We start from the raw sequence: 27,540 nt of genomic DNA, 5'->3' as shown, positions 1-27,540 counted from the left end.
GAGGTTACATTCCTTCCCCTGTGACACAGTCCCAGACTCCCTGCTGCCCTCCTCCGCAGTGCACACAAGCATGTGGAGGAGAGCACATGTGAGGCCTTTCACATCTCAGCAACTTCCCTCTGCTTGGGGATACGCAGCCAGAGACCAACAGGTGTGTGTCCTGGATCAGCCTCTAACCTGGGCTCACCAGCTCTAGGCTCTGTAATCTCTTTCTCTATTCCCCACTACTATCCCCCTCCCCCCACCCATAGCAAAGTCCTGAAGGTGAGTTCAGTTTTTTGTTCCATCATAAGCTGTTTCAGACTGACCAAATGTACTTTAAAAATTAGTCCTGAGGGCTGGGCGCAGTGGCTTATGCCTGTAATCCCAGCTCTTTGGGAGCCGAGGTGGGCAGAAAACGAGGTCAGGAGATCGAGACCAGCCTGACCAACATGGTGAAACCCCATGTCTACTAAAAATACAAGTTAGCTGGGCGTGGTGGCATGAGCCTGTAATCCCAGCTACTCAGGAGGCTGAGGCAGGAGAATCGCTTGAACCCAGGAGGCGGAGGTTGCAGTGAGCCAAGATTGCGCCACTGCACTCCAGCCTGGACGACAGAGCAAGACTCTGTCTCAAAAATAAAAAGAGAAAAAGAAAAAATTAGTCCAGGGCCTGGTTAGGCCAAGTGGTCTTTCTCAGGTTGGCAGACTGTTCTTGTCTTTTGAGACTAGACTCTTAAAAGGCATTGGTAGCTCTTGGAGTGAGTAAACCTTTTCTCCTGAGATCTTACGTAGTGTCCCACCTGGCACAGACTTGAATATCCTGAACACAGGCAGTCAGGCCTTCAGATGGCTCTGCTAGGTAGTGCCTCGGGTCCAGCTAGTGGGGCCTGGGCCCGAGGAGGCTGCCTGAAGAACTGGTGGGCAGAGGGGGCAATGAGTGCACTCTCCTTTAGGCCTTTCCCTGGAGGATCCAGTTGAGAGAGGCTAAACTCTCAGGGGGCCTTGGAGGGGCAGGGATCCAGAGTGCCTGAGGGAGGGGATCACAGTTTTATTACCGAGGTTTCCTCTGGGCTTATCTTTTGAATGCCAAGTATAGTAATCCCCCACTGCCACCTTTTTCTGTTGCAGAGGGCCAGCTGAGTGAGGAAGAAGGCGTTTCTGTCCGTGGGGAAGAGGATGACCAATCTGGTGTAGCTGACACGGTGATGTTCCCAGGACTGTCTGAGTCTGACAGCATATCCCGGAGCCTCCGGGAGGACGGCGACGAGAGTGCTGGGGAGAACCGGCTGGAGGAGGAAGAGGAGCAGCCGGCCCCTCCCGTACTTCCCTGGAGGCGACATCTCTCCCTGGGGAGTCGGCACCGAGGTGACAAGCCCGCCCACCGCCGCTTCCACCGGCTCCACCACCCCATGGCCGTGGACCTCGGGGAGCTGGATAGCCTGGTGGCCAGCATCATGGACGCGCCCACCATCTGCCCCGACTGCGGGGAGAGCTTCAGTCCTGGCGCCGCCTTCCTGCAGCACCAGCGCATTCACCGCCTGGCTGAGGCCGCTGCCGCCGCCAGCCTGGAGCCCTTCGGCCTGGCGGGCGAGTGCGACGCGATGGTGGGCATGATGGGGGTGGGTGTGGCGGGGGGCTTCGGGGCCGGGCCCCCGCTGGCCCGGCCCCCGCGCGAAAAGCCCTTCCGCTGCGGGGAGTGCGGCAAGGGCTTCAGCCGCAACACCTACCTGACCAACCACCTGCGCCTGCACACGGGCGAGCGGCCCAACCTGTGCGCCGACTGCGGCAAGAGCTTCAGCTGGCGCGCCGACCTGCTCAAGCACCGGCGCCTGCACACGGGCGAGAAGCCCTACCCGTGCCCCGAGTGCGGCGAGGCCTTCAGCCTCAGCTCGCATCTGTTGAGCCACCGGCGCGCGCACGCGGCGGCCAGCGGCGCGGGGGCGGCGGCGCTGCGGCCCTTCGCCTGCGGGGAGTGCGGCAAGGGCTTCGTGCGCCGTTCGCACCTGGCCAACCACCAGCGCATCCACACGGGTGAGAAGCCGCACGGGTGTGGCGAGTGCGGCAAGCGCTTCAGCTGGCGCTCGGACTTGGTGAAGCACCAGCGCGTGCACACGGGCGAGAAGCCCTACATGTGCTCCGAGTGCGGCGAGACCTTCAGCGTCAGCTCGCACCTCTTCACGCACAAGCGCACGCACTCGGGTGAGCGGCCCTACGTGTGCCGCGAGTGCGGGAAGGGCTTCGGGCGTAACTCGCACCTGGTGAACCACCTGCGCGTGCACACCGGCGAGAAGCCCTTCCGCTGTGGCCAGTGCGAGAAGCGCTTCAGCGACTTCTCCACGCTCACGCAGCACCAGCGCACGCACACGGGCGAGAAGCCCTACACGTGCATCGAGTGCGGCAAGAGCTTTATCCAGAGCTCCCACCTGATCCGCCACCGCCGCATCCACACGGGCAACAAGCCGCACAAGTGTGCGGGCTGCGGCAAAGGCTTCCGCTATAAAACGCACCTCGCGCAGCACCAGAAGCTGCACCTGTGTTAGGGGCTGGGTCCGCGGGAGGCTGCCGTCTGGGGAGCCAGTGGGGGGTAGATATCCTGGGACTGACCCAGGGGACGGAAGTGGGGAAGGGGCGGGAGGGACAATCTGAGAGTGACTGGGGAGCCTTTGGTGTTTGGGGTTTCCTGAAGTGGGAGGAGTGTTGAGTAAGTTGGTCTTTCCCGGTGCTATACCTGCCTCCTCTCCATGGAAGAATTGTTCAGGAGATGCGCTTGGGGTGATGATTTCCTTAAATACACGCTGTAGGGGGTGAAGAGTTGGAGGACCAGGCGCTTTGAGGACCTTGAGGAAGGGCAGTTCGTGGGCTGGGGTGGGAACAGGATGGCGGGCAATAGACTAGGGTAGGCCGCGATGGCCTGTAGAAGGTTGCGGGGAGAGGGTTTAAATGAGGGTTATGGGGCGAAATAAAACCAAGTATAAGTGATTCTATCTTGGTCCCACCAAGAGTTTGCCCGATCTCCACACATCACCTGTTGTCTCACAAAAAGTAGGGGAACCTTGTCAGTCACATAGGACAGGATATTTAATGTACTTTTCCTTTCTCTGAGCCACAGTTAGCTGCTATTTTGAGGCATCCAAGGGAAAGTGGGCTGAAGAACGCCACACTCATTTCAAGGGGCAATGTCTGGGGTTTAGAAATTCATTTATAACTGGTTCTCTGATGTGGGAAATCCTGATTCTGTCCCGGGTTCTTTGCTACTTCCTTGAAAATACTCTAGCTTCATGCTGGGTCAAGGTGGTTTACCTGGATGACCCCCCTCCCCCGCCCTCGCCCCATCCCAGGTGTGTGCCACACCCAGTATTTCTTTCAGGTCTCAACTGTGGTGTTTTAAGTGCAGGGAAAAGGAACAATCACAGCTATGTGTGCCTTTCCTTTTCCCACCTCACCTTGATGTAGGTGTTTCAAGTGAACTTTAGACCAACAGTTGCCCAGTGACCTGCTAAAAAGTCAACTAGCTCAGAGTTTTGCTGGCCTTTATGTGAGAAATCCAAGAAAGTGTTCACTTTTTTGGGATGCAAGACTCCTTGGTCTCATTTGCCTTCACTTTGCATTTGTTAGTGACCTCCACTAACCCCCACTTCCATGCATATTGACGAGGGATCTAGTCTAAGTAAGAATGTCTTTTGCCTGCGCGTGGAGGCACAGTAGAAATCTCAAGGCTTTACCCAGAAGAGCCCAGTCAGGGAGAGGTGTAAATGCAAAATTGCCAAATAGCACAAACAATGAATGTTTTCTGGTTGTTATATAGATGCCAAAATAGCACTTTGATATTTGCAAAGTGCTTTATGCTTTTTAATAATTGTTAGCTGTTTCTCACATCATTGTGAGTTAGATCAGTATTATGACCGCTGTCTTAGGGAAGGCCTGGGAACAGGAGTGTGCAGGCTGTCCTGAAGAGAGGCTGAGGACAGTGTGAATAATTGTAGCCTGACCTTTTGCATTCTCCAGCTCAGCTGCTAGGAAGACTTACTTGTCATGATTTATATAATAAAATAAGGACACTGAAAATTCTTATGCTTGATGAAAAACTTAAGGCTAGCCTAGAAGGGCCAAACATGTCCTTATTGACAAAGCTGGTCTTTGTCGCCTAATTAGGGTATCCTAGCTATGTTCCATTTCTAGTAAGGGGCTGTAGTTAGATGACTCTTGTATAGATTTCAGTTACTTATGCTGAAGATCCCTGTGCTAGGTTAGCCTTTAGAAGTTAGAGTTGTGGAAAGCAGTATTGTTTTCTTCTCTAGTGATTGTTACCCTACACATTTCATGGAAGCATCTTCACAAAATATCGGACACAGTGGAAGGGGGAAAAAAAGCTACGAGATTGTTTTTACACTTTTAGCAAAGTTTCTGTGGATGCTAGTAATTTATACTTGATCAGTTGTATTCTAGTAAAGAACCTCTTTGGGGACTGTAGGAAAGCATGTTTTTGTGGTTATAAAAACACTTAAAAATCCTGATAATTCTGGGCTTGTATAATGCCTGTTGATCTTGCCCTCTTAATCAGTTTATTGTTATTCACAAATGCAAATAGGTTTTCAAACTATAGACAGTTTTGAAAGACATTAATTCTCGTTTTCTTCTAGTCAGGAGTAATACAAGCAAACAAGTGTCCGTTTTGAATTCTGATTTGTAATCTGAATACTAAGCATATTAGACCCACCTGAAAATAATATAGCCAATTTCTAGGTAATCTTACTGCTTTGTGGGTTTCTTTCCATGTACATCTACCTCTTCCAGCTGTTTTAAGTTTTCTCAAGTCTGTGCCTATGAAATCTCATCCAACTTTTGATTATTCATGGATTGATTATCCACTTTTTTTTTTGTTTTTTTGCTGCCATTGCTATGCCTGGTCTCGTCTGCATCAAATATACTACATATCAGCAACTTTAGAGAATGGGTTCAACAGGGAGTGGAGAGTGAAGCTAATGTAAAATAGTTTAGTGGCAGTGGGAATCTTTGGACTTCATTTACCTCTCATTATTTCTATTACCATGGATAAAAAAGTCAGCTGCTACGTTGATATCCCTTCTATGAGCACATTCTTAGCAGAAGAAAACAATCCAACTACCAATACCCGACCCTATTGGTGCATTTAAAATGTGATTCCATTTTTTCTTACAATTCTTCAGGGAACTTACCTGCATTAAGTGAGGTTAAATGCATTCAGGAGGTTGTTTCTTCTATCTAGTTTTAGAATAATATTTCTTCGGCAAACCCTGCTAACTGCGGTTCACCCTTGAAAACGTTAATCTGAGGACTTTTTCCACCAACTCATTAATGATGGTGGAAGCAAGTGTATTATTTGTTTCCTGGAGAATTTGATGAAGAGCAGTCTTCCTCTGCTGCCCTTTACTAAGCAAAACCTGGAGCAGTTTAAATAGGCTAAATGGTTTTGATTAAATCTTGAGCTCCGAGTTGGAAGGAGAAAATGAGAAGTTAAGCCCTTGAGCCATGTGGTCTCTTTACAATCAAGAGACTGTACATATGTGAAAAAATACAAATTAAGGACCTGTGTTCATAGACAATCTAAACTGTGTTTCTGAAGTTTGTGCACATTTTTCTTCACTGTAATGTTATTTTACAGCTGTTTGTTAAAATAGTGAATAATTTAATGATCCTAAAAGTAACAGGTTTCGTGTGAGTGTGCTTGTATACGTGAGAACTGCCTTATTTTCAGGTTGTTTTATTTAACGATGGTTCCTTGGACAGCATTCTGGTGTTCAGCAACCAATATGGAATATTTGTCATTAAATCCATATCAGTCTTTTACCATGTCATTCTTCTTTGCCACACATTAAATGTTACTCAGCTCTATCTATGGAAGCTATGTTCTTGTAGAACAAGGGTTGACAAACTACTAAATCTGCCCTGTATATTTTTGTACATAAAGTTGCATTAGAATACAGTCATACCCATACAGGCACATTTGTATATTATCTGTGCTACTTCACTCTGAATTTGCCGTGAGTGGGCCTCTGCCCACATTCCAATTAGAAAAACTGTACCTGGTCAACCTGGAATTCTTGAGGTTTGATTAGTTTAAGCTACAGACTTTTCTAACCTTGGAGAGCTTTTTGGATTGTTTGCCTTTTAAATGAAGAGAGCAATTAATTGGAGTGAGGCCTAAGTTCCTGTAGTTTTATAGAAACTCCCCAGGCGATTTTAATGAGCAAACAGGGTTGAGAACTCTGTAGGACCAATTAGAGACCCCCAATTCTTTCTTGGGAATTACAGTAAGTATAATAATACATAAGGCTCAAATCCTCTCCTCCGCTGGGGGGTATGGAGGCAAAGGGCAGTGCAAGGTGCATCAGGCTTTGTCTGCTCCTGGTAGGCCACCTTTCACACAACTGCTCCAAATAGTGAAGACAATATTATAAGTAAGAGCCAGGAAAAGTGCCTGTCTTGGCTGTCCATCAGATGACAATGGAATAGGTGTGGAAGGCTGCTGCTGGCCTTCACCGTCTTCACCACTCATAGTCAGCCTTCCTCCGCTTCTCTCAGATCTTTATTCCCCCAACTCAGCTCACAACAAAGCAAAACCCCAGGCATGACTCCTTTTCTCAGCTGCCCTTGGCAATCACATAATTTCCATCCTCTCTGCCCCTGGTGGGAGGGGAGGAGAACACCTGGCCAGCCTCCAGCATGACTTGCCTAGTGCTTGCTCCACTGTCTCCCTATCACAGCTGCAAGTACCCTGTAGATTGTAGTTTTCTGCTGCTAGACTGGTTTCAAGGTCATCTCTGCTAACCCAAAGCACATTCCAATGGGTTTCAATTTCTTGCTGCTCCTGTGGGATCCAGGGCACTGTTCACAATGCTGTCTGCATCCAGCTGGCGCCCTGTCTCATTCCAGCAGCTGGGAATGCTCAGCTTTGGAAGCCAATGAGGTGGGTGGCAAGGTGTTCCATATACCATGTTGCCCTGTGTTTTTAAGGAGGTTGAAAAAGGTGTCAGTGTACGTGCAATGTTTAAATTGGCATTCCCACACATATATTTGAAGGATTTCCAACCTGAGTAAAGAATTGCCAGACGCCAGTTCCTGGAGACCAGGGATTCATTGGAAGCAGTTCCATGCATTCTTTTTATTCACTGAAGACACTCCACTGAGATGCTTTTCTGAAAGCATCAAGGGCTGAGGTAGGGAGTGGTTCTGCCTGGGTGTTTTGATACCATCTGTGTATGACTGGCCTTCCCCAGGCCCCAAGGCTGTGACTCATTAAGAGCAGAGACCCTGAGAAGTTCACCCCTCAGCTGAGTGGGCAAGTGCCAGGCATAGTGCTCAATGCTAGAGAGACAGATATGAGAGAGGTAGAGATGCTTACACATTCCAACACCATTTAAAGGTGAAGGTGAAGGCCTATTTTGTTTTCTGCCTGCCCAACCTGCTTGGGCGAATTATTTTGCCAATTATAAGTCTGACTTTAAGGATTTGGCCCCTGGGGCTACAAGGGACGGGAGGTGGACCGGGGGGAACTTCATGTCAAGGCTTCACATGTTATGCTAGGGCAAGATGGTACATTCAGCAAAGGCTCAGCATTAAGCAGATTCTCTGCCAAGGACTCTGCAACTATAAGTCAGAGTCCCCACCACTGCTGCAAATCAGGCAATGCCCACTTTAGCTGGCTTTGTTGGGTGAGGGAAGGGACAGTGTGTAACCTTGGAAAAGCTAGTTCACTTTGTCAAGGGGCTGGAAAAGGATCTGGCTAGACATTTCTCTTGTCAAGTATAGCATTAGCGAATGTCTGAAATGAGGGTCACTTCAAGGTTTTAGCTGAAGTAGCTCTGCCGATTTCTGTGTTGAAGTTAATAGAGTTGGTAGAAATCACAGACATGACTTCACAGCCTGAGATTCACTGGACTGACACAGCCACTGCTGAGTGTTGCTGCAGCCTAGACCAAGCCCTATAGGTATTCTTGATCTTGCTCCCATCTGTGCAGTGGAAAGATGTGGGTATGAGGTGTGGGGAAATCAAAACAAATGACAAACACGAAGGCTCTTGTAAGATTCAGGGGCTTGTGTCAATGTTTGGAAGCAAGGTGGTTACCAGGTGGTTGTGCTCAGTGCTGCAGAGAAGGGGCTGCTGAGGGGTGTCCTAAAGTCTTGTGTCATAGCTCCTGGGAGCCTAGAAGGAGGAGAGAGGCAGTTGCTGTGCATATGGACTGTGTCTTCTGGGATTTCCAGCTCCTGGGGCAGGGTGATGAGGGAGTGAGAAGGCATGGCCTCCCTTTCCTGAGAACAGGAAGAAAGAAGGAACTAGTTCTGCTTCTCCTTTGAGGGTGTGCTGTGCGTGGAGTGAGCAGGGCAGAGCTTTGGCATTAACTGGCAGTGGACTTGAGCAAGGCATGACTTTTCTGGGTTGCTGATTCCTTTTCAGTAGGCACTGTCTCTATTGGTCCTGCCCATTTTAATTTCTAGTGATTGTCAAAGAATTAATTTTAAAACCTTCTTGGGAAACATCTATAGCTTAATGCCAAAACAAAAGGCTGTATTTAAGTCAGCATTAAGTTCTGCAGTTCAGTGGTCATCAGATATCAGGGAGGGAGGGAATCGGTTCCTACTTGGCCCCACTTCTTGACCCTTCACAACCCTATGAGAGGTATGATGCCCCTTTCCCATTGAGGTACCAGGTGCCACTAGAGCCAGGGAAGGGCTGGGAAACCACTTTCTCAAATAGCTTTGGCTTCACACAAACAAATAAGCACATGGAGGCTTGTGTTATTATGAAGTTTAGCTGCAGAAGTGTGCAGGTGCCAGAGGATGCAAATCTTACACTTTTACAGCCCAGTGTCACTGGCAACAGACCTTAGAACTGAGCCATATCCTTCATTTTGCGGGAAAGGAAACAGACGCAAGAAGGTAAAAAGATTTGCTTAAACTTCGATGGAAAAATTGAAATAAGAACCCAGGATTTTCACTCTTCACTCTTATTTGCAAAAATATTATTCTTCTAAAACAAAAGAATACTCGCTTGTGTTTGCCCTCCACCCCTTTGCTTAGTTTCTCTCACCCCCAGCTACTTTCATTTCTATACCATGAGGCACCTGCCTGTCTCCATTTATGCAGCACCCACGTCCACAAGCTGATGTTCAGATGGGAGGTTGGGCTGTATGGGCCAGACAAATGGATTAGATAGCTGACTTCTGGTTAAACCTGCCCTCTGCCCTCTTTCTAAATGTCTCTCATCCCAGTTTCCCCGCCCACCCGCCCCCCCCCGCCCCCCCCTTTATGAATATGTTGGTAGGGCAACCTCCTAGTTCTATGCCTTCACCTCCCTTTTCATCTTAAAAGTAGCAAATCCTAGGTCACCATTACAGACGGTGGTCTAGGTGAACATTGAGAAAGCCATCTCACTTCCCAGGCCTCAGTTTCCTCATCGGTAAAATGAAAGAAGGAAAGGAGCCCACAGTTAAAGCTGGAATAAAGGTCCCTAGATCCTTCTTTAACTTCAATTTAATAAAAATTTTAGAGATGAAGTCTTGTCTGATGTTGAATTCCTGGGTTCAAGTGATCCTCCCCCTCAGCCTCCCACTAGCTGGGAATACAGGTGTGCCCCACCATGCCTGATGAAGCTTTCTTTGCTCTAAAATCTGAACTCCACAAAGACATTGATCTGCCCTGTAGGAGCCAGGGAGCTTTTTTCATTTACCCACGATAGGTCAGCAATAGGTGTTTTCCCTGCTGCTGAAAGAAGTTCCCATAATCAGAATTCACTGCATATTTTACAGGGATCAGTGCAAAATGAAATGTGGGGTCCCATGGCAGCCCCTTAAGCCAAACACAGGCCCTGGGTGACCTCACCGGCCTTGTGCCCAGAGAGCTGCTCTGCTCAGAGCTACACCAGGGATTTGACAGACTCCAGCTGGTGCAGGAGGGAGTTAGTGCCAGGCTCATGAGAAGGGTATTCCTACTTTAGTGGCCAGCGTTCATGCTAAGATGGCAATAGGCCTGGAGTCCATCTCACGCCCACCTCTCTGTGCTAGTACCTGTTTTGGAAGAAGGGCTGACTGCATCAGTGCTGGTTCTTCCATTTCTTGAGGAAAGATTGCGCTGTTCAATAAGGAACTTCAGGTTTCCAGAACAGATTACTGACTGTTTTGGAGTCTGCAACTGACCTCAGTGCTCCCTGCCTTTGGGGACAGAGTGGCTAAGCCACTTTCTTTTCATCCAGCCTTCCCTCTCCACTTCCTCATAATGAACCTCTTTCATGCCTCAGATCACCGACCCCATTCCCTGCTCATTACCATTGGGTGGGATCTTGGGCCAAGATAAAGAAAAAGAACACCCCTCAATTTTCCACCAGAGTCCCCTGATGTCTTAAGAAGCACATGTAGACAGAGAGGTTGCGTGGTCCTCACTTGAGTCAACTAAGAGTGGGAGATTCTCTTCTGAATTCAATTTTCAAAAGCAGCTTTTCCTTTTTTTGTAGTATAAAAATGCTCTGGGCCTTGCACTATTTCAGGTTTTGGATCTAATTCCCAGTCCCTTTATAACCTTGGCAGCTGGGCTTCGTCTTCATCAGCCTTTCCCTTTCCCTGCTCATGGGCCTCTCACAACCCCACTCACTCTTCATATCACACAAATGAGTTCATTCTCAGCACCATACCCACTATGTGGCATATCTCTTTCCCAGCTCTCATCATGATGATCCAGCTTCTTCAGGTTCATCAACACCGTGAAAATTCATCTTTGCATTCTTTCTTGCTTTGTCACTCAAAGCATTCTGCTCCCTGACTCTCCATCCCTCCTGTCTCCATCCTAGCAGTTGAGTTTGCTTGTGTTTCGTCCTTCCATCCATCAGCCCATGTGTCTGTTTTGTGTCAGTCACTGGGGACAGAGAGATGACATGGTGAGTTACTGTCCTTTGGACATGGCAGTATAGGGGTGGGGAAGAGGATATATAAATGAAAAATTAATGGCAGTGGTACTATGCACAAAGCATGGAGGCTGTAAAAAGAGATGCTTTGGATGGTGAATAAGGAGCTGGGAAGGATGCACTGGCAGGAGAGCTTGGCACCCTCTAAGCAGAAGGAACGCAGTGCACTGGCCTGGGTAGATGTAAAAGCATGCTGCATGCAGGAAGCGCTGAGTTTGGAAAGTTGTTGAGGCACAAAGTAGGAGAATCTGGGGATAGGGCAGGGATTGATGAGAATTAGTCTGGGGTGATAGGCAGGGCTCAGGTCTTCAGAGGCCCTCTATGTTATGCTAAAGCTCACAGGCTCACCCTGACAGTCCTGGGGCTCCCCCTCGTGGTTGGTTTTAAGAAAGGGCGTGACATGGTGAGACTAGTTTGGAGAGAACTCTGGCAACACTGCTGAGGATAGGTTTCATGGGTGACTCTCCAAGACAAGGAGGCCTGTTGGGGGTACGAGTAGGAATGATGTTACCAGGGAGGAAGACGACACATTCAAGAGGTGTTGTGGAGGTAAAGTTGGTAGCGCTGAATGATAGGTGGGCGGAGTGGGGGGCTGCCATCCAGGTTTCTGGCTTGAGAAAGTGTGTGCTTGGGAATTCTGTGCCAATACCCAGTCCTGTCTAAACTAGCGGCCATTCTGTCTCAGGCCTGCCGCAGTTGCCCCTGTATTCTGTTTTGTTACCAACCCATAAATCAGGCCTTCATTTCTTACCTAGATTCTTCAAGTATCCTCTTCATCTCTTTCAGTCCATCCTACAACGTGCTGCCAAGGTAATCCTCCAGGGACAGCTGAACAATTCCCATTGCAGAGTGAATGATGTCCCAGCTTTTAGCATCACCATCAATATTCGTAGCTAGAGGAGACATTCTTTTCCCATAGATTCCAATTTTTGAGAGAACATGAGGCATGTTGTATGTGTGGAGTAATTGAATGTCAAGTTGTCTTTTTTTTTTTTTTTTTTTTTTTTTTGAGACAGAGTCTCACTCTGTTACCCAGGCTGGAGTACAATAGTGCAGTCTTGGCTCACTGAAACCTCAGCCTCCTGGATTCAAGCAATTCTCCTGCCTCAGACTCCCAAGTAACTGGGATTACAGGCGCCAACACCTTGCCTGGCTAATTTTTTGTATTTTTAGTAGAGACGGGCTTTCGCCATGTTGGCCAGGCTGGTCTCGAACTCCTGACCTCAGGTGATCCATCTGCCTCAGCCTCCCAAGGTGCTGGGATTACAGGCGTGAACCACTGTGCCCAGCCCAAGTCGTCTTTAATGGGGACACAGAACTCCTACTCTGAGGTCAGTGAAGGAAGCAGGCAGGTCGTCTCCAGGGGTGGCCCCGGGTGATCCTGTGTGTGCGCATCATGTCTTTCCAGGTGTATCTTCCATTTCTCCCTGGCGTGGTGCTCTCTGGTCTGGTCTCATTGTTCCCTAAAAGTGACCCCTTTCCCACCTGGGTCTTTGCAGACTCCATTGTCTCCACCTGGAATACTTTCCCTCACATTCCTGTCTGTTGAAATCCTACCCATCTTCTGATATTTAGCCCAAATGCAAGGTCTCCATGAATCCCCTATGGGAATGGATCTCCCGGAAGCATTTTCCTTTCTTATGGCACTCTTCACATTTACTGTGCACTGCACCTAACACGTCTCCTATTTTATCTCCCGCACTGGACCACTAGACTGGGAGCAGAAGTGGAAAATCGGAGGCCTTAATCCTGGGGCCAGGCTGTGAATGTGTTTTCTTAGTTTGCATATTTGTTCCCCACCAAATTTAATTTATTAAAAAATTATAACCTATGTTAAACATACAGGAAAGCTGAGAGTATGATATAATAATGTATATTTGGGACTTATCGCCAAGAATGAACAGATTTGCTGCTGACACCTCACCACCCACTTTTTAAGATATAAATTATTGCACATACAGTTGGAACACTAGCCCACACATCCCTCTCCTGGAGCAGATCTTCACACTGCTTTTTCAAATTTAGAGTTAGTCACTAATATTTAGAAATCACGGGATTTCACATCATAATGGTCACTTTCCTGCCGGTTCTCACCAGTCCATCACAGGCTCTGGCCCACCCTGGCCCTTGGAACCTGCCTATCTAGTCTGTGGCTTAGTCTGGCACCCGAGCTCTCTCATCTGCCCTCTGTACATGCTTTCCAGAAGGCGAGGGGCCTCCTCATGCCCCCCCGTCCTCCTCTGCACCACTTCTCGGTCTGTGCCTACTGCCTGGACCGAGGAATTCAAGGCCTCATTCAAGCCCCACTGGCCTCTGTGGCTTTTCCCAGGGACTTCGGCTCAGCTCCATTCTCAGTACTCATATACACCTAGCCCTTAAGCTGGTGGTTGAGCATTTGCCTGTGCTTTTATTCAATCCTTTGTCAGGTACCATGCAAAGCCACCCACTCAGGTGGAGAAAAAGGACTCAAAAATCCCGGCCAGGTCAGGCTTCCTTGTTCTTCCCTCTTAGCCTTTGCTGCCCCCGTGTGGTGCATCACGTGAGGTGCAGCGGGGCTTGGTGCAGGCGCTTTACCTGCTTGGCACTCTCAGGTGTAAGAAGGGATGGCAAATTTTGTTGGCCACAACACTGCGAGGCGTTTGTGCTTGTTCAGTTGAGACTGTTGACTCATCCGGCCCCCTCGTCTCTTTCTTTGAACTCCCCTCGCTGCCCGTCGGAGATCTGTCATTTTCCTTCATTTCCCTGTGAAAATTGCCCTGGTGGTTTCCTAAGTGTAGGGTTTCACTAGGCTGAAAAACCAGGGGAAGGGCTCTTGTCCCTGATTCCACCACCCTCCGTTGATTCCCGTGGTACTTGGCATTAACATATGGATCGTGCGTACGCCTTACAAGAGCTGGAGAGATGCTGGCTCTTGCATTTTGTGCGGTGGCTGGGGAAGGAGGGGTATTGCATTTTTCACCTTACCCCACTGCCTGGGGCCACTCCCCCCTGATGCTAGTGCTGATCATCTGTTCCTTGGGGTTTTGAAGGTGGTGGAAACCTGTTCATCTGGGCCAGAATGTGGTTCCCTTTTCTCTTCAGAATGAACACTGAAACTAACTCCATTGTGGTAATCAAATTCAACTGATTAATGATCTGTAAATTTCCTGTGTAAGAAAGAAGTCATTTTGATGTTGGATGTGACTCTCATCATGGCTGTGATACACAAAGGTCCAGAGGGAGACAGCTTCCACCCCACACTCTGGACCCATAGCAACCTCCTCACCTGCTTCAGTTCAACTCTGTCCCTGATGCCCCTGACAGTGTTTCTTTTGACTGTGTTGTCATTGATTGGTTAATGACTATGTCATCACTGAAGTCCCCAAACTTGTCTTGATTGGCCTCCTCTCTTCAGGGAAATTGAGAAGAATGAGAGAACCAGTGATTAAAGAGGAGATGGAGGGAAGAAAGAGCCTAAGAATATGGAAGAATAAAGGAAGAAAGTATGTGATTTAAAGAAGAGGAGAAAGGAGAGAGAGAGGCAGTTAAATCTGGGGATATGGGATAATAGACTTCTAATTTTGGGCTGAGTAGAAGGTATATTTTGGGAGAAGTTCACACTTGTTTTCTTTACTTGCCCAGGAACCCATGGTGTGGCTCATTGTGTGATTTGAAAGGGTGAAATGCAGGGTTATGTATGATCAGAATGGCCAACACACACATAGCCAGGAGTGTTCTAGAGACCTTCTAGGAAATTGGCACCGAAGCTGGTAGAGGCTGAATGCATTTTTGTTTCTTTCAGCCCTGCTCGGGGCCATTAGGAAAGGCATGCAATCTCTTTCAGATGCCGCTCAGGGATTCTCCTGGGTTCTAGAGAATCCCCTGTGTGCGCCTGGGCAAGAAAGAGGTAACCCAAAAAATCTGGGGCCCTCCAAAGTATCAGCACCCCATGCTCCAGTGTTCTGCTGTACCACTGACAAGACCAGTTCAGGCTGTGTGATTCCGTGGAAAGATAAGGACTTTCAAGGTCAACTGCCTTTTAGAAGGCCTAGCCATTAATCAGTTAGTGTGACTGTGAACAAGTTTCCTCACCAGTAAAATGGGAATAGTCACCCCTCGTGATAGGTTTCTGATGAGTATTCAGTGAGGGAATATATGTCATATGTAGGTCATGTTGTACATGCCTGAAACATAGTAGAACTTATTCAGTCTTCATCGCCCTTCCTGACCCTCCCACTACTCTGCCCACCCCTCATCCCCAGCTCCATGCTACTCTCTTAGGTAAAAGATGGTGATACCTGGAAATGAAAAGGAACAAGGAAAGTATGTATTAACAGAAACCACGCCTCCCTCCAGGTTAGGCATTAAAACATTTATTGCTCTTTACATTGAACTGCGTGAAGAAATAGGAGATTTAAAAGAAAAGAAATGAAATCCTTTCTCATTTAAGAGGAGAAATGGAGCTCTAGTAGTTAAAAGCGATCCTCAAGTTAAAAGAGACCACAAGCCGGGCGCGGTGGCTCACACCTGTAATCCCAGCACTTTGGGAGGCCGAGGCAGGCAGACCACGAGGTCAGGAGATTGAGACCATCCTGGCTAACATGGTGAAACCCCATCTCTACTAAAAATACAAAAAATTAGCTGGGCGTGGTGGCAGGTGCCTGTAGTCCCAGCTGCTCGGGGGGCTGAGGCAGGAGAATGGTGTGAACCTGGGAGGCGGAGCTTGCAGTGAGCAGAGATTGCGCCACTGCACTCCAGCCTGGGGGACAGAGCCAGACTCTGTCTCAAAGGAAAAAAACAAAAAAAAAAAAAAAAGAGAGAGACCACAATTGTTCAGAATGAGCCACTGAGATTTGGAAAAAGCAAATCACATTGTATTTCCTCTGGTATATGATTAGTACAGAAAGCTCCTGGTTGAGCCAGGGAATGGGCAGGTTTTGATGACATGAGGAAGATAATAAGTTGGGCATTGTGTGAAAGGGAGACAACAGGACCTGGGCTTGTGCCATTGTCACCTTCTGTATGAAGCCAGGAGGATGGAGCTTGATGACATCACCTAACAATACCCACATGCACATCTGTGTCGTCCTTAAATCGCTGAGTCTTGGACTTCACGGTCTCCTTGTGCCAGTCCTCAAGGGAAACCCACTCCACGGTTCTAACAGACTCAGGTACATTCTTCTTGGCTTCCTCCCAGCTGTAAAGTGGCTTATATGCCAGATCTTGCTGAGCCTTCTTGTAAGAGAAGGTGAACACGCTATTTGACAATGTCACTCTCTGGCGGTTGAAGGGTGTCGATAGGTGTAAATTGGCCTCAGCAGGAAGCTCACTATTACCAGCAGGAAGCCAATCCAGTACATCAGAGATAAAGGAAGGCTCCATCTAGAATCAAGGCAGAGGCCGAACTCTTTGCTCAGGATGTAATTAAGGTTATCATAGCTTTGGTGAGGCATGTCATCTGAGATGTAGTAGAACTGTCCTCGGACACTTGGGGCCTTCTTGGGCTCCCGCAGGGCCTCAAGGCCAGAATGTGGGCCCAGGCCATGTTTCCAATATAGACTGGGTTGACTCTGGAGAACTTGCTGAAACTTGACAGGATTCCATGGTTGTTTAGGGCCTCATTTATACCGGCAGAAAGGATTGGGCTTCCTTCCCCATAGATAAACACTGGTCTTAAGGCACAAGTGTACAAGGTGCCACCGTTTTTCAGAGTCCACCCATTAGCCGCCAGCACAGCCTTCTCAGCAAGCTTTTTGCTGTGTGGGTATGGAGCGTACCATGTGTTTTCCAGAGGCTCTTTTTCGTGACTGTTCTGGATGATTTCCTTGTAGGAATTGGGCCCGGCTACCTCTGGGGTACTGGTGTAGATGAAGACTGGCACTGTAGCTTGGACACAGGCCTCCAACAGAAGCTGGGTACCTACCAACGAAAAGCGTTCTGTCAGTGTCAGGAAATATCCCTAAGGGGCCCCAACCACGTGCACATATCTCCACTCCCAAGTGTAGTGGTTATAACAGACTCGGGTACATTCTTTTGTGGCTCTGACTGAGACTGGGCCATGCTACAGCCATAGGAAAAACACCAAAATGAAAAGAAACTGACATATGGATTCTGGAGAGCAAGAATTTCTAGACTTTTGGGTGTTTGGATGTGTGTGTGTGTGTGTGTGTGTGTGTGTAGTTTAATTTTGGCAAAGGACCTAGGGTTATCACTTTATATTTTGCCAAGTAAGGATGTTGAAAATTATAATGTGACATCAATACCATTAAAGGCAGATTAATGAAAAACTAAAAAATCAGGAAGATATACTCTGAGAATATGGACAGTCCTGGTTCTTTGGCAAAAAAGGGCAGTAGAAGAATTTACATCACACACACACACACCCCATATACAGTTGTATACAAGCAATATACACTCTTAAATATACTCTTGAATATACATGCAATTGCTGGTATTTTTCTCATTTTGAGTGGACTGATAAAACTTTGTCACAAGGACCATTCCTGGAGTCATTGAGCGAACAGTGGCTTGTGGGGAGATGCTGGAAACCCACGCTCTTTTCCTGATTGTGCATTCCCTGGGAAAGCTGCTTCCAATTCTGGCTGTGACTCTGTTTACCTGGTTATGTAAAGTTGGGGTGATAAACCTTCCTTTAAACCCTGCCCTGGCGTTTCCTGTGGAGCCTGGTGGAGGACTGGGGAGAGGAGTGTGCCCTCTGCTGTTAACACCTGTACTGGGAGGACCTTGCCGCCTCCCCTGAGCTGTGTGGAAGCGAAGCTCATGGAGGTGTTCGGAGTGCCTTCCCTTGAAGAAGGAAGGAATTTCCTAGGCAAAGGATTATTATTTTTTCTTTTTTTTTTTATTCTTGGCCCTGTTTAAAGTCTCTGTGGAATTTGAGTTTCTGGAGAGACAGCCTCATGTTTTCAACAATTAATCTGGTGGCAGAGAAAATGCGGAAGTAGTTTACCTTCAAGGGGGAAATGACCAACATTGTGAAATATTTTCTAAGTCTTGGAGTGATAATGGTTTAGGAAACAGATGCCTCTAACACTTCCCCTGTCATTTCACATTTCTTGTTGTTGGGAGCTGTGGAGAGTTAATAATTCAAATGAAACACTGGTTACTCTTAACACCCTCCTCACACTGTAGAGGTACTTAAAGGTATGCGTAAGTAGAAACTGGAAAGGTTTTTTTTTTGAGATGGTGCTGGAGACCCAAAAGCAATTAGTTGCTTTAGAAAAGGTGTCGGAGTAGACTGAATGTGGAGGGCTAGGCCAGTGGTGGGGTGCTGTGGTGCTGAAGAGACTGGGCTCTGGGAATCAGAGGGTGAGACTGCATGACGAGATTCCTTAAGGGAATGTGTCTGAATTTAAAGTAGTTTGGAAAGCTGCAATTCAGAAAGACCACCAAGACTTTAAGGGATGAGGATTGAATGAAGGTGCACTTTGGACACCTGGCTGGGAATGGCTCTGTAATAGCAGGCCCTGTGGCGAGCTGAAGAGACTGTGTATTCTGGACACTGGGAAACCCTTTTTCTTAAGAAAATATTGTGAGAAAGCATGTGCTGGATAATTCAGTCCTGACAGACCTCTGTGGACCAGCTTTACTAATTCTCTCGAGAGAACTTCTTTGAGGTGGGCAGGAGGGCTCTGAATGTTCTTGATATGGGAGTGCTGGGAAGGGAAGAGCATGGTCCCTTTAAATGATAGGGGAGGGGGGAAGGGAAGTGCTGGGTGAAGGAGGGTGTGGTCCCTGGCTAGGGCTCTACTCCCAGGGACCTAGATGAGGACAAACATTTTCTGCCCAAATGTTGCATTTCCCAAGACCACCCTGGCCTGCCATGCCCCAATTCTCTGCCTATAAAACCCCCAAGACCCTAGCAGGACACACACAAACTGCCTGACAATGAGAGGAGCAGATTGGCAGAAGAAGATAGAAGGGGCTGGATGTCAGGAGGGGCACATCAACGGAGGAACACATCAGCAGAGGAACACACGGGCAGCTGGACGTTGGGAGGAACACACCGCCCAGCAGAATGATGTGGAGTTTCCCTGGGATGGTTGGAGAAGAGTTGGGCAGTTGAACGGCCAACTCCATGGGAAAACCCTCCCCTTCTGGCATCCCCCAGCTGCTGAGAGCTACCTTCACTCAACAAAACCTGGCAGTCATTCTCCAAGCCCAGGTGTGATCTAATTTCTCTGGTAACCAAAACAAGAACCCAGGATACAGAAAGCCCTCTGACCTTCCAACAAGGTAGAGGGTCTAATTTAGCTGGTTAAAACAAGCCGCCTGTAGATGTCAAAACTAAAAGAGCAAGACTAAAAGAGCACCATGTAACACACACCCACTGGGGCTTCAGGAGCTGTAAACATTCACCCCAGACACTGCTATGGTGTTGGAGTCCCACAGCCTGCCTGTCTGTATGCTCCCACAGAGGTTTGAGCAGTGAGGCATTGAAGAAGCAAGCCACACCCTCATTGCATGCCTGGTGAGGGGGACGAGGGAATTTTTCCCATTTCATTATCATAAGCCTACGCACAAGGTGACTTGTGTGTAGCACAATGATGACTATGGTGGCACCTGGAAGGTTTGATTCTGTCCCATAGAGGGATATCAAGAGTCTGAAGTTGGAATTTAGTTGACTTTTGATTGAAGCCACTATAGAAAGAGTGTCCACAGCCTTTGGAGTCACACAGGGGTGAGTTTAAAGTCTAACTCTCCTATTTACTTACTTACCTGGGGGGCGTTGGACAAGTTACTTGCCATCTGTAGCACTGGTTTCCTCATGTAAAAAACTGAAGATAGCAGCTTTGAACTCCGCCAGTTGGTAGTGATCAGCAAAGACACTTGGTCCAGAGCATAGCAGGTGTTCAGTGGAGAGACTTCTTTTCCCTTCCTATCCTTCTTTGTGATCCTTAATTCCCCACCTTGCTTCATCTCCTCCCCAGGCTACTGTACGTTTCACATTGATGTTCACGATGGACTCTCTGTGAGTGACACCGATGATGTCTATGATGGAGGTGGTGTGGATGATGACCGACATGTCCTGGCAGGCTCTCTTCAGGCATGACTCATGCAGAATGTCTCCTTCCAGCACCGTCAGCTTGGTCTTGTTCTGGAGCTCTGTGTGAACACCGGTCAGGTTATCAGAACGATTTCTGAAACGGTTTCTGAAACTGATAAAGATGTTGTTATATAGGTGTTCGAGGATGGCTAGAGTCAGGGTGTTGGAGTGGAGGGTGTACATTCCATGGAAGGAACAAGTAAACAGGGACACAGAAGTCAGAATATGTAGCAATTTATTGGGAAAGAGCAAACATCTGTTTCTACCCCATCTCATTTAAGAAAAGTAATCTGAGCAATGAGCTGTCAGGTGTGCTTGGAATATAAGCATTTCTAGAGTCATGGGAGACTCACTAAAATGTTTAAAGAGAGTAGGGTGACTGTGGAGAGTTGGGTATAAGAGGGAAAATTTGAATTTAATTCTGCTGGTGATGCAGGATCATGATTTTGGGTCTCCAGCACCATGTCAAAGAAAATCCCTTATTTATATTTGGAATAAGTAGAGAAACAGGCAGAGCATGGTGGCTGACACCTGTAATTCCAGCACTTTGGGAGGCTGAGGTGGGCAGATTGCTTGCACCCAGGAGGTCAAGACCAGCCTGGACAGCGTCGTGAAACCCCGTCTCTACTAAAAACACAAAAATTAGCCAGGCATAGTGGTGCTTGCCTATAGTCCCAGCTGTTCGGGAGGCTGAGGAAGGAGGATGAATGGAGCCCAGGAGGTGAAGGTGGCAGTGAGCAGAGATCATGCCTCTGCACTCCAGCCTTGGTGGCACAGCCAAACCCTGTTAATAAAAAAAGAGAGACAGAGAAACAGAAGCAGAATTGTAATGTAGGAAGTCAACATTGGCTTGAGGATATAAAATGGACTGGTATAGGGGATATGAGAAAGGAAGGTAATTAAGAGATTAATCAGAGTATCTGTGCCAAAGTTTCGATGAGGACTGGAAGCAGGGTCCAGCAGTGGAAGCAGAGCAGGGGAGAGATAAAACAGGTTTGAATTTCAGACCTTACCTTGAAGGTCCTGATACCTACTGGATCTGGGCTGAGAGAAAAAGAAGACAAAATCACCCCTATGATTTCCTCCTTGGGCAATTGGGAGGAGAGTGGAGCCATTACTAGGGAATTGCTGATGGGCTTAAATGAGGAATTTCCATGAAAAACTCATCAGATTTGAAAAGCAGATAGTAATGCTGAAAGTTAGCGACCAATGAACTGATATTCCAGCTGTCTAGCCGAGGGCAGTGGTTAAAACTTTAATGTCTTCACGCTCCTCTGAAATCCACAAGAAGTGATGCTGCCAGTAAAGTTGTCACCTGGAATTAGCCCACGCAATGAACACTGTGGTACATGAAGCTTGGATAAATACACTACACTTGTTTGTGCTTTATAATCTGCATATGACTCACAGCTTGCTTATTTCCTTTTACAGCAATCTCATAAGATAGGTTTTCTGAGTCCCACTTTACTGGTGAGGAAACTGAGGTTCAGAGAGGTTAAGGGACAGATCAAAGGTCGCGTTTCTAGTAGAGGCTCAAACTTGCCCACTCCACCTCCAAGCCTCGTACCCTGCACACCAGGTACAGGACTGGCTGTTTAGAATAAACTTTTCTGAGAAAGAGTAAGAATAAGCCAGTTCAACTGAAATTGGCAACAAAGGCCAAAGAACAGTGAGAGTAAAATTCAGAGCGAAAAATTCAAGACCAGAGTAATTCCTTCCTGGGATACAGGCGGGACCACTTCCTCTCCTAATGCCTCTGCCATGTTTTGTCTACTCCCAGCCCCTTCCTATTGCCAGGCAACTCCAAGAAGGCCATGCTATGGGGGAGGCAGGGAAGAGGCTGCTGGGGAGGACATGGGTGACAGCCTGAGAGTGGAATTTTCTCTGGTTGTATTTCCACCTCTGCACTTCCTGCTCCCTTCCTCTGCTTCCCCTTTGCTGCCAACTTCAGACAGACTGGCTCAAAGGAATTGCCATTTCAAAGCTGAAGAAGTCTAAAGCCAAGAGAAAAGGCTTTTCCTTAATGAGTTCACAGGGATCTAGAGACCAGGAAAGGGGACTTTGTGGATGGAGCCATAGCTCCCTCATTCCCCAAGCTGCTAGGTGAACTACTGCTTAAGAGCACAGATGCTGCACTAGACTGTCTGGGTTCAAATCCAGCTGTGCCATATTCTAACTCTGAGACTTTCAACGAGTTAATTAACCTCTCTATGTCTGTCTCCTAATCTGTGAGAAAGGAGGATAATAATATTAACAATCTCATAGGGTTGCTATGAGTAACAAATGAGTCAGCACATGCAAAACATGTAGCACAGTGCCTGGCACAGAAAGAACACTGAAAGGATTCTCTGTTTTTATCTTTATACAGGCTACTGCCCATCCATTATATCCCCTACCTTTTCACCATAGGAGAACTATTCCTCTAGGCTGAGCGTTGCTTTTTTTCTGGTATTAGGTGTTAGATTGCAAATGTTTGTGACACATAAGGATTACAAACATTTCATCTTGGTCTTGTGTTAGTATTTGTTTATGAAAGACACCATTAAAACAGAGGGTGGAGGAAATTGGAAGAGGTCAGAAAAGAGCAAAAGAAGAGCAGAATTTTGGGTGTGGTGGTCCCTGAGTGCTGTCAAGTAGGGGCTTCTCTGAGGGCAGGGCATGACTCTTTGCACAGCCAGAGCCCAGGTGTAGACACACAGTTCACCCACCCCCTGGGTTGGGGAGGAGGACAGGGAATTGGGCACCCAGAGAGGCAAAGGGAGAGACTGAAGACCCACTTTGCCAAGGATCAGCTCCAGAGTAAAGTGATGATGCTTCTGGATGAAGCTCTGGTCTGAGGTCTGCTGCACATTAACCAGATGGTCTTAGCAAGTTGTTTTATGTTTCTGGATCTTGATAGTTCATTGTCCAATTGGATATGACTCCTTTTCTACTTTCCTCATGGAGTTATTTGCATAAGAAGTTGCTACAGCAAATTCTGCAATTTCTTGGGGGTATTGAGCAACAGAAGCAAATGGTTAAAAAATAAAGCCATAAATGAAAAATCGAAAAGAGAGATATCCGGCCTTATACTGCCTCTTACTCTGTCTCTGCTCTGTGCTGTGCACTTGTGCATGCTCTCTCTGTCTCACTGATGCTGTCTCTTTCTCCTATCCTCTCCCTCTGTCTCTCACTCTTTCTCATGCATTCTTTCTCTTTCTCATTCTCTCTCTGATTTTCTCTCCCCCTCATTTTCTCTCTCTCTTTTGCTCTCTCTCTCTCACACACACAAACACACACACTTACACACTCATCTATACCTTCACTTCCTTTTATTTTGCCTTCACCAAAGGTGCCAAGGTTGCTACAAAACAAAACAAAGCTCAGGGAAGTCTAGAGAGGCAGGGACCCACTGGTGAGGTCTCCAGGTAAATGGTGTCCTTTGTGAATGTTGCAAAGCAATTGCCGAGACAAAAAGCTTCAGAACTTAAAATAGTTGCAGACAAGAAAAATAACTGATGTGGGATTTTCTAGATGAGAAGAAAAGGGGGCTGGTGTCCAAAGTGGTTGCCTCTCAAGTTCTGGGTCAGGGACAGAATCCAGTCTCTGGACAGCCCATCCAGAATCTTTCACACTATGCCATTTTATACTATTTAATTTTCTTTTCTTTTTTTTTTTTTTTAAGACTATCGATGTGAGATTGGCTTAGATTTGACTACTGTTCTCTGTAACTTGCTAGAAAAGGTCCACCTTCCTGCACCCATGCAGTGTTTAAAATGGAGCCACACACCCATGAATCAAGTTTACTTACCAGAAAATTCCTTCCTCAATTCCGGTCTGAAGGCCTTGTCCAAGGCCCTGATCTCCTTCAGCTCCTTCTCCTCCACCAAGAGGCGGATGATCCTCTAACCCAGAAACCCTCCTGCTCCTGTCACAAGGCAGCTCCAGCCTGTCATGGCCAATCCAAAGTAGCAGACAACACACTCCAGGAAACAGAAGATGCTGGGGAGCAGATCTGACTCTAGGGTGACCCTGGAGAGGGCTAAAAAAAGAGATCAAATGGTTATATACTCACACAGATGTCTTATTTTCCTCTACCCCATTTTTTTGCAAAAATTCCATGTCTCCACCATTGCCAGGAGTAGCTGAAAGAAAATGAAGACGCTCTTACTGTTAGATTGTTAAAGCTGGACAAAAGAGTCAGGGTGCTTGTCACTTCATCCCCTAAGGGAGCCCTGGGGCTTTATGCTCCGTGGCTTCTGGCTTGCCCCTTATCCCCTTGAACTCCTGCCACATACTCATTTCTCCTGCCTCCTCCAGCATCCCTTTTCTCAGAAGAATAGTGACCTTTAGTCTATATCTCTAATTCTTCCCAGGAAAAGGAAGAGAAGTCCAATTCTAAGGCCGCAATGCAGTAAAGAGTCTTAGGTTTAGCCTTAACAGGACACTGGTCAGTTGATACCAGATATCGGGGATCCGCAATCTGTGATCTTAAACTAGGCTGAGAGAAATCTCCAAGTGTAATGTGAACTTTGCCTTTGTGCAGTAAATATGTTTGGAAGGAAATCCACATTAGCTCGTTATCTCCTCTCTCTGAGTGTCATTTGAAATGTTGCTGCTGTCTTGCAAAGTTTAGAAATTTGCAATGGTGACAGCTCCAATCACTAAGTTTTACGGAGGTGACTTACTTACCTATTCAATATATCCAAAACCTCAATTGCAATTTTCCCCCAGAGAGCTCTGGGTTCCTAGATGAAGAACACCATTGAAGGAAAGCTATCTAGTGTTAACCATTTAATGATATGGCCTGTACCACAGGAGTGGGGATTTGTGGTTGTATGCTCCAATGACTCTTATCATAGATGTTTGAACTCTTCCCATATTTTTGGGTACAAAACCATTCTCAGCAAATTTCTGAAGATGCTGTGAATGCTCCTTGAGCGTATACCTGAGAACTGCCCAAATTTCACCACCATAAGCTCTCCAAGATACTTTCCTCTACTTAAAAAAATCGAGGCCAGGCTCAGTGGCTCATGCCTGTAATCCCAGCACTTTGGGAGGCCGAGGCAGGCAGATCATGAATTCAGGAGATCAACACCACCCTGGCTAACACGGCGAAACCCCGTCTCTACTAAAAATACAAAAACTTAGCTGGGCCTGGTGGTGGGCACCTGTAGTCCCAGCTACTCAGGAGGCTGAGGCAGGAGAATGGCGTGAACCCTGGAGGCGGGCGGAGCTTGCAGTGAGCTGAGATCGCGCCACTGCACTGCAGCCTGGGCGACACAGTGAGACTCCGTCTCAAAAAAAAAAAAAAAAAAAAAAAAAATCCAGGTGTAATCAGGTGTAATTTATATTCACTAAAATGCCCAGAGCTCGTGTTCAGTTTGATGAACCTTGACAGTTATGTATGCCCATGTAAGTAGCACCCAAAAAATGTATTGGTCATTTCCTTCACTGCAGAAAGTTCTTTTCTGCCTGTTCTTAGTTAATTCCCTCCCCTGCCCCCAATTTACTTGGTAGGCAGCTACTTTCTGATTTTTATTCCCACAGAATTTTCATTTTATTCCTATATTTTCTTAATTTATTTTTCTAAGATCTCTGTGGTTCTGGATATATATTTAAATATAAAATAATTCTGAACTGAAGTTTTGTTCATGGAGTACAGAAAGATTGACCATTGATTGTCTCTATTGTTTGTTTATTTTTCTATTTCATGATTTTCTTTATTTTTATTATTGGCTTATATTTATTAACTCTGGGGTTGTTTTACTCTTTTTTTTCAGGGTTCTTATTATAAAAGCATATATAATTGACTTTAGTCCTTTGCTCATTTCCACTACAGGCATTTAAAGTTGTAAGTTTCTCTCTAAGCACTGTGTCAGCTGCAGCCAACATTTTGATGCATCGGGTTATCATCACTCAGTTAATGATGTTTTGAATTTTTTCTTGTGAGTTCGTCTTTGACCCAAGTGACCGATACCAACAGAGTATGTAGCTTGTTTTCTGAAATTGGGAATCTTCTAGATATCTTATTGTTTTGAATTTCTAATTAAATACTACTGTGGCCATAGCATATACTCTGTATGATTTTGATCCTTGTGTATATATTGAGACTTGTTTTATGGTGCAGCATATGGTCTGTGTTGGTGAACATCCCATAAACACTTGAAACGAATGCTTTCTGCAATTGCTGGAAGTAATATTCTACAAATGATTTGCTTTGAAGCCCCACTCTAGGTCTTGCCCTCCTACCATGTTGAAAACATTCAACTGCTACTTGGGACCTGACTACCAATGCTTCAAACCCACTTGCCTAGAAAAGGTTGGCCCTGTGCTGCAAGATGTAGCAGCTTGTTCTCTGATAGCTACAGGCCCTGGGTCTTGCTGAGACATGTGGAGCACTATCTGAACCACCCAGGTGCATCACACACCTTTGCCTGCTATAGCACATGCTAGAGTGCACCTTACAGATCCCATCACCTTTCGGATGGGGCCAGACATTCCCTATGCTGTTGAGAGTTCTGGAGGCTGATAGATTTCAGCCAGTGTCTCTTGGAGTCTCTGAGTGGAACCAATAAATAAAAGCCCTAAAGAAAGTGAGAAATTAAACAAAGGGCAAGACTGATGGGGGCCACACTACTAAATTTCTTTTGTTTTTAAACAGCTTTACTGAGGTATAATTGACATAACATTCGCTTGTTTTAAGTGTGCAGTTAAATTATTTTCAGTAAAATTTTAGACTTGTGTGACCATCACCATGATCCTGTTTTGCAACATTTCTATCATTCCTAAGAAATCCCCCATGTTCATCAGTCACCACCACTTTTTCCCAGTCCCCAGCTCCAGGCAACCTCTAATTGACTTTCTGACTCTACAGATTTGCCTTTTCTGGAGACCATATAAATGAAATCATGCAATATGTGGTCTTTTGTATCTGTCTTCTTTCATTTACTTTAATATACTTTTATGGTTCATGTATGTGGCAGCACATATCAATATTTTAATCCTTTTAGGTGACAAATCCTATTAAATTGTATGGATAGCTCCCATTCATTTATTCATTTATCAGTTGATACATATTTGAGTGTTTCCACTTTATGGACAATTATGGATAAAGTTGCTATGAATATTCACATTCATGTGTTGTGTGGACATAGGTTTTTTTCTTCTGGGTAGATAGCTAGAAGTGATAGTGCTAGGTCATATGGTAAATATATCTTCAACATTTTAAGATACTGCCAAACTGGTTTCCAACGTGACTGCATGTCCCATCAACAATGCGTGAGTATTTTAGTTTTTCCACATCATTATTTCACTTCCTCCAGGTGTTACTGTCCTTTTTTATTATAGCACTCTAGTGGGTAAGAAGTGGTGTCTCACTGTAGTTTTGATTTGCATGTCCCTGCTGACTGATGATGCTGACCATCTTTTCATGTATTTTATTGTCTATTCCTACACCTTTTTGATGAAATGGTTATTCAAATATTTTGCCTATTTTAAAATTGGGTTATTTATCTTTTTGTTGCATAGTTGTAAGTGTATTTCATATTCTGGATATGAGTCCTGTATTAAATATATGATTTGAATTTTTTTTCTCAGTCTCT

The 27,540-nt window shown here is 46.4% G+C and overlaps 1 protein-coding gene and 1 pseudogene across 2 annotated transcripts in view; one reads left to right on the top strand and one right to left on the bottom strand.

The window, feature by feature from the left end:
- ZNF697 (zinc finger protein 697) overlaps nucleotides 1-27,534 on the top strand; it is a 50,502-nt gene extending 22,968 nt beyond the window's left edge. For both annotated transcript variants that reach the window (XM_034929552.3, XM_034929565.3), the window contains one exon: nucleotides 1,110-27,534. In XM_034929552.3, coding sequence (XP_034785443.3) covers nucleotides 1,110-2,521 — 1,412 coding nt within the window. In that variant the 3' untranslated portion in view covers nucleotides 2,522-27,534. The remainder of the gene's footprint in view (nucleotides 1-1,109) is intronic.
- Nucleotides 15,946-23,892, bottom strand: LOC100985025 (3 beta-hydroxysteroid dehydrogenase/Delta 5-->4-isomerase type 1-like; annotated as a pseudogene).
- Nucleotides 27,535-27,540: the final 6 nt, after the last annotated feature.

Source organism: Pan paniscus, chromosome 1 (assembly GCF_029289425.2).
Source record: "Pan paniscus chromosome 1, NHGRI_mPanPan1-v2.0_pri, whole genome shotgun sequence".
NCBI lineage: Eukaryota > Metazoa > Chordata > Mammalia > Primates > Hominidae > Pan > Pan paniscus.
Note: the sequence above shows the minus strand (reverse complement) of the source record. Positions and strands in the feature narration are given on the sequence as shown.